Source organism: Cheilinus undulatus, linkage group 13 (genome assembly GCF_018320785.1).
Source record: "Cheilinus undulatus linkage group 13, ASM1832078v1, whole genome shotgun sequence".
Classification (NCBI taxonomy): domain Eukaryota; kingdom Metazoa; phylum Chordata; class Actinopteri; order Labriformes; family Labridae; genus Cheilinus; species Cheilinus undulatus.
In genome coordinates, this window is record NC_054877.1 from 41,329,714 (window position 1) to 41,336,044 (window position 6,331).

Sequence of the window (6,331 nt, forward strand, 5' to 3'; positions counted from 1 at the left end):
AATCTCATATCGCCACAGTCTGGGACCCATGATCCTTCCAAATGTGGCACCATTTAAAGGGGACATATTTTACCCTAATAAGACAAGTTTATATTGGTGTCAGAGATCCCCAAAACATGCCTGTGAAGTCTGTTGCTTAAAAAAACCCTCCATTATTGGATTCTTGTATGTGTAAAAATCCTCCGTTTCAGCCCAGCTCAGAATGAACTTTTCATGTTACTGAGCTGTCTGACTCCAACCCTCTCAGGGAATGGATGTGGCTCTCCTGATCCTCCTCTCAGGAGAGGAGGGTGGAACTTTCTTCCGAGCAGGGGGGCCAGCAGAACCTGGGGGCAGGGCTAACTCCTCACATGACATCATGAGGGGAAATTCTGAGAACGGCTGGTTTCAGCAGACATTTTCTGAAAGGTGAATGGATTTTTCTGGTACTTGAGGGGATTGTTGACTGGCCAGGGGCAAATTTTTGCATAATATATCCCCTTTAAAAGGGAAATAAACAGGTTTTTCAGTGGTATAAGGTTTATTGCCAAGAAGCATTGTTACAACAAAGAAATAATCTACCAAATGCAAATTTTCTTTTTGTGCCAAGTTTACTAAGTCAGATATACCAACTAACAATTTGATCATTTGTACAGGCTTCTCTCTCGAACTCACAGCGCAAGCATGTGAAAGACTGCAATGACGTATCCACATTTAAATCACTGCTCAAGACTCATCTGCTGAAGCAAGCTTTTTCTGTTGTTTTGATGCAATGTTGTTCTTGTATGCAAGTGTATTATCAGTTCTCTACTAATAATTATTCAAAAATTGATTCATGAAAAACCAGCCACAATATTTCTTAGTCATCAAAATAAATTAGCACCTATTAGCACCATGTGGTTATTTCAATCTATCCAAATGTTTGAAAAATAAAGGAATGAATCTAAATCTGTACTTCTATGAATGATTTACTCTAAATGTTGTCGCTATCTTTTTATTCAAAATAAATAACAGCAGACATGTTCAATGAGCATTCTGGTTTATTGAAGGCACATCAGTTAGAAAGAACACAATAGCTGTGTTATACATTTACATTCATTGTCATAACCTTCTTCCTTGAACTAAATCAGTTATGTTTAACATATAACAGCTGAATCTTCTACAATTTCTGGACCAAAAGAAAAAATAAAAAGGCGTTTACTGAATAAGGCAACTATTTTTAGACCTTTTGTTTTAAAAGAACACCATATTATGGAATTAGTCAATTGCCTTCATTTGAGTCCCCTCGTGATCTAACTTTAATAACATATTGTGAGATTAAAACCATTAATACATCGTCTAATTCAATAAATAGAAGATAGAGGTTATATTTTATTCCAATACCCATCCCAAGATTTAGAATCACTACTACTAATCTACAATTCATCACATTTTCACAGCAATATTAAATACCATTTAATGAATCCTAAAGGATTTATACTCCAGTGTATAGTTATAGGTTGTATCATTATTTGTACACAGGCAGGGTCAGGCTTTTGTGACACACTTTAAAAGTGTGTTTCATAGAGCTGCTCTTCAGACCGGAGTAAAATGCAGTACACATTCACATCTGAGGAAACTTCCCATTCATTACATAAGCATTGCAGCCATTTTTCTCACAACAAACCCTGGAGGGCGCTGCAATGCTGTAATCTAGAGGATACTGTCAGAGTTTCAAGTTTGCACATTACATAAAAAAATGAAAATCTAACAATTTATACCTCCACCTCCTGGCTGATCAGCAAATCACAATGAAAAGTGAAATTTGGAGGAACATCAGGCCCTATTCTGGCTATAATAATACAACAGTTGGTGTTTGCATTCAGCTATTCCCTAAAGGTTATGCCAGCTAGGAATTGGTTAAATGTTAATGTTTCTTGTCTAAGGGTGGCTAATAGGTAACTAAATATGTAACTGTACTTTGAGATATGACTCAGTGTTCCTCAGTTTTCTCCCTTTCCTGGTTTCTGATCAATGGAAAACGAGTCAAATATAAACTGTAACATTGCAGGACAATATAACAGCATTTGAGCTTCCTTCAGCCTGAGGTGGAGGAAATGGCTGTAAATGCTGTGAAATATTCATACCAGGACAGAAAAACACAGATTTTTAACCATCTCAACTCAATCTCTGCCTCATTTTTCTAACTGACCACTGAGAAAAATCTGGTAAATTTTCCTCAGGTTTTCAAAATCCAACGGTTGTGACTGCTTTATAGAGGATCAACAAACTGTACTGATTTCCTCTCCAAGTTTCATTGAGTCTGAATCCTCTGTCTACTTTTTATCTCAGTCCCATCCAAGTTCTTGACACAAGCTACCAGAAAATCACGGCACTTCAGGGAATACTGCTCAGGAAAATCCCGGAAATGGCCAACGTGGGGACTGGAGAAAAAGTCAAAAATGTCCACAGGGATGCCTTTCTGCTTCAGGGTGTCCACAAAAACCTCGATGTCTCTGTGTCTGATCACTTGGTCGGCTCTGGAATACAGAAAGAAATGAGGCCAGGCAGGCGGCCTCTCCTGGACTGCATCGTAGTGGTTCTTGTGGACGTACTTGGTCAAAGGGTACAGAACGATTCTCAAGAGGAAAACAGTCACAGCAAAAAGAGCTAAGAGGACATACCTTAAAACGGGACTTATTTTGGGCCCCAGAGTGGCCCTCAGTGCACGCAGGGCCCCACGCACATTCCCACTACCAGGGGCACTGTCCACCACAGCCCCAATCACACGCAGTGAGCTGAACTGTTTGTCATTGTGCAATAACTCGACAATGTAACGGTACAACATGAAGCCACCGTTACTAAATATGTGAAAGAAAATAGGACTGTTCTCCACCTCGTAGTCATACAGGATCTCCAGCAGCTTCAGAGCCGTACTGCTCAGCTCCTTGTAGCCAAACGACTCTGAGATGAAGACCGTCTTCAAGGGAGCGGTGTAGCGAATGGTCACACATCCCTATGGATAAACAAAACAAAGGAATTATGTTTTGATTTCCTTGTTACCTCTATGAAAGCTACCTGCTAAACTGCCAACAAAATGTTGTCTGGAATTGAGCCAAATCTTTTTACAACTACACATAGTGTGGCATTCCACAAGGCTTCATACTAAGGCCTCTTTCATTTTTTTTAGTTCATGTATTTATCATCAAAAAAAATCATTCTTTGTTGTACAAGATAAAATATACAAATACAATAATAATTATAGATGAACACAGGTTCATTGTCTGTATGTACAGTGCTGCAGTAAGAGGCGTTTCTGGTTCAAATGCAACAAATGATGTTTTAATTTAAAGAGTGCTTATGTGATCTTGAAACCTAAACGCTATGACGATTATGACTTCAAACTTCGCCTACTGGAGTTAGTGAATTTCTGATGAGGCATAGTAAATCTGGCTCAACTTGAAACTCATATATTCTATAGAAACATTACACAGAGACTAATACATTTTGAGTGTTTAATTCTTTAATTTTGATGATTATGGCTTCCAGCTAATAAAAACATAAAAGTTCAGTATCTCAGAAAATTAGAATATTGAGAAAAAGTCAAATACTGGAGACTCATGGTGTCAGACTCTAATCAGCTGATTAATTCAAAGCACCAGCAAAGGTTTCCTGAGCCTTTAAATGGTCTCTTAGTCTGGATCAGTAGGCTACACAATCACAGGGAAGACTGCTGACATGACACATGTCCAAAAGACGATCATCGACACCCTCCACAAAGAGGGTAAGGCATAAAAAGGTCACTGCTAAAGAAGCTGGCTGTTTACAGAGTGCTGTATCCAAGCATATTCATAGAAAGTTAAATGAAGGAAAAAATGTGGTTAAAAAAAGGTGCACAAGCAACAGAGATAACCTCAGCCTTGAGAGGATTGTGAAATGAAGCCCATTCAAGAATTTGGGGAGCTTCACTAGGAGTGGACTGCAGCTGGAGTCAGTGCTTCAAGAGCAACCACACACAGATGGATCCAGGACTACAACTGTCGCATTCCTTGTGTCAAGCCAGTCCTGAACCACAGACAACATCAGAGGCATCCTACCTGAGCTATGGACAACAAGGACTGGACTGTTGCTCAGTGGTCCAAAGTCCTCTTTTCAGATTAAAGTAAATCTTGCATTTCATCTGGAAATTAAGGTCTCAGAGTCTGGAAGAAGAGAGGAGATGCACAGAATCCAAGATGCCTGGGGTCCAGAGTAAAGTTTCCACAGCCTGTGTTTCCACTGTGTTTTATCGGGTCCAAGATCAGCACAGCCATCTACCAGGAAGTTTCAGAGCACTTCATGCTTCCCTCTGCTGACCAGCTTTATGGAGATGCTGATTTCATTTTCCAGCAGGACTTGGCTCCTCCTACTTTTTCAATGACAATTCATTCCACTTGTTGCAGCTGTAATCTTCAAGTTGGACAAGTTTTTCTTTTTTGCCATATTACCTTCATGTCAAAAACCCTTAGGATGAAGCCAACTGGCATGAGCTGACTGTTTTCGACCACCAGATTTATCAACACCTGGACATTTGTAGACTGTGACTGACCAGAAACATACATTGCATATATCAAACATGGACACTTTTGTAATATGATTAGTCACAACACACAAATCGTGAGCATTGGTTGTCTGTCGCAAATTATTCTGCTGCAGAGTGTCAGCAAACACTCCACCATATTTTATCTATCTTTAGCCAGTGGATGTTGGATTTACTTATGACAGAGACTTTTTAAAAAGCTCCTGCAATCTTCTATATCGCCATTCATAGTGAAGAATGCATGATAAACAGGTGGAATTGCAAAGTAAAACCTATCGAATATGTTGCCAACATTAACATGGTGTATCGATATATATGTATGTATGTTATGACAGCTGTGATGTTATGAATTTAAGTGTAAGTTAGTTACTTTAACAAACCTAACAGGCTTTTTTCATCTCACCTGTACAGATACATAGGCAAATGTCTGTTACTATTTAATTTTCATTCCTGTTTTTGGACAAAGAGGTGAATTTAATAATTAAACTGAACAGAAAAGCAACACTTCAATCAAATGATAAAACAGAGAGAAGAATGCATTGTGGGAGTAGAGTATATGGTGTGATTGTTACCTGCTCATTGTAGATGGAGCTGTATTTGGAGAGGTGTTTGTCTTTGCAGCCAGCCCAGCCCAGCAGAATCACAACTGGCTCCTTTGTCCCCTGCCAGTGTTTCTCTGAAAACAAACCAGACGACAGAGCAGCATGTTACCAGAGCTGTCACAGCAGGCTAAAGCTAAGCTAAGCTAAGCTAACGGCCGACAGGATCATATTCTAACGGCTGCCTGGTGTTAGCATGTGCGCTAGGCTAACTGAGGCATGGACATACAGTACAATGAAATGATGCTCACCCGACGTCCCTGCATCTGGAAACACGATATTGTAGTCTATTCCCTCGTCTGCCATTTTTGTTTTTTCGAGTATCAGCTGTTGTTATTTAAAGTCGGTGTTTTGTTCATTTGGCTGTTTTAAAAATAATGAAAGAGGAGCAACAAAGCGATGAATTAAGTGACACCTGCAGTAATCTATGGACAGGTCGATGAATTGTCACTTAACCGCTGCTCTTCTCTTCTCTACCGGAGCATTTCTTCTTCTACGTTTTTTTAAACAGTGGACGGATTCCAGCTATATTCACAACAGCACCGCTCACTGTATGACAGCGGTATGACATTCAAAAGTTCAACAAAAAACTGGTACTTGTCTTCATTTCAATAGTTTGGGTGTTAAATTAAAACCTTATTTTTGTTTCACAATAATACATGCAGAGAAAATTTATATTTGATTACTTTTGAACATACAACTTCAATTCCAAAAAAGTTGGGGCGCTGTGTGAAAATATAAATAAAACACGCAATGATTTGCAAATCTCATAAACCCATATTTTATTCAAACATAACATAAATAACATATCAGATGTTATAAATGGGAAATTTTACCATTTTATCAAAAATACTAACTCATTTTGAATTTGATGGCAGCAGCACATCTCAAAAAAGTAGGGACAGGGCCATGTTTACCAATCTGTAGCACCCCCTCTTCTAATAGCAACAGTCTGTAAATGTAACGGAAGGGTGGAGACCAGTTTTGGACGTTTTTGGAGAGGAATGTTGTCCCACTCTTGTCTGATGTAAGTGCTGGACATTCCTGGGTCTTTTTTGGCCTTGTCTTTAGGGCCTTGAAAGAGACATTGTCTGGTTGGAAGCATATGTTGCTCTGAAACCTTGCGCACAGAGATTTCTCCAGATTCTCCAAAACTTTTTAGGATGTTATGAACTGTAGATTTTTGAATATTCGA

General features: G+C 39.1%; 1 protein-coding gene across 1 annotated transcript; it reads right to left on the bottom strand.

Moving 5' to 3' along the window:
- Positions 1-1,001: 1,001 nt before the first annotated feature.
- tmem53 (transmembrane protein 53) lies at positions 1,002-5,618 on the bottom strand. The gene is made up of 3 exons (XM_041802376.1): positions 5,388-5,618; positions 5,110-5,213; positions 1,002-2,974 (listed from the first exon to the last, which is right to left on the bottom strand). The coding sequence occupies exons 1-3, from the start codon at positions 5,440-5,442 to the stop codon at positions 2,273-2,275; spliced, it is 861 nt and encodes a 286-aa protein (XP_041658310.1). The 5' UTR covers positions 5,443-5,618; the 3' UTR covers positions 1,002-2,272.
- Between the last annotated feature and the right edge of the window lie 713 nt (positions 5,619-6,331).

Bases quoted from the DNA above. Each gene is read 5' to 3' on its own strand.
- tmem53 (XM_041802376.1), bottom strand. From the start codon at position 5,442: ATGGCAGACGAGGGAATAGACTACAATATCGTGTTTCCAGATGCAGGG. The intron at 5,214-5,387 runs GTGAGCATCATT...GTTTGTTTTCAG, and splicing joins TCCAGATGCAGGGACGTCGG to AGAAACACTGGCAGGGGACA. The intron at 2,975-5,109 runs GTAACAATCACA...GTTTATCCATAG, and splicing joins GCTCCATCTACAATGAGCAG to GGATGTGTGACCATTCGCTA.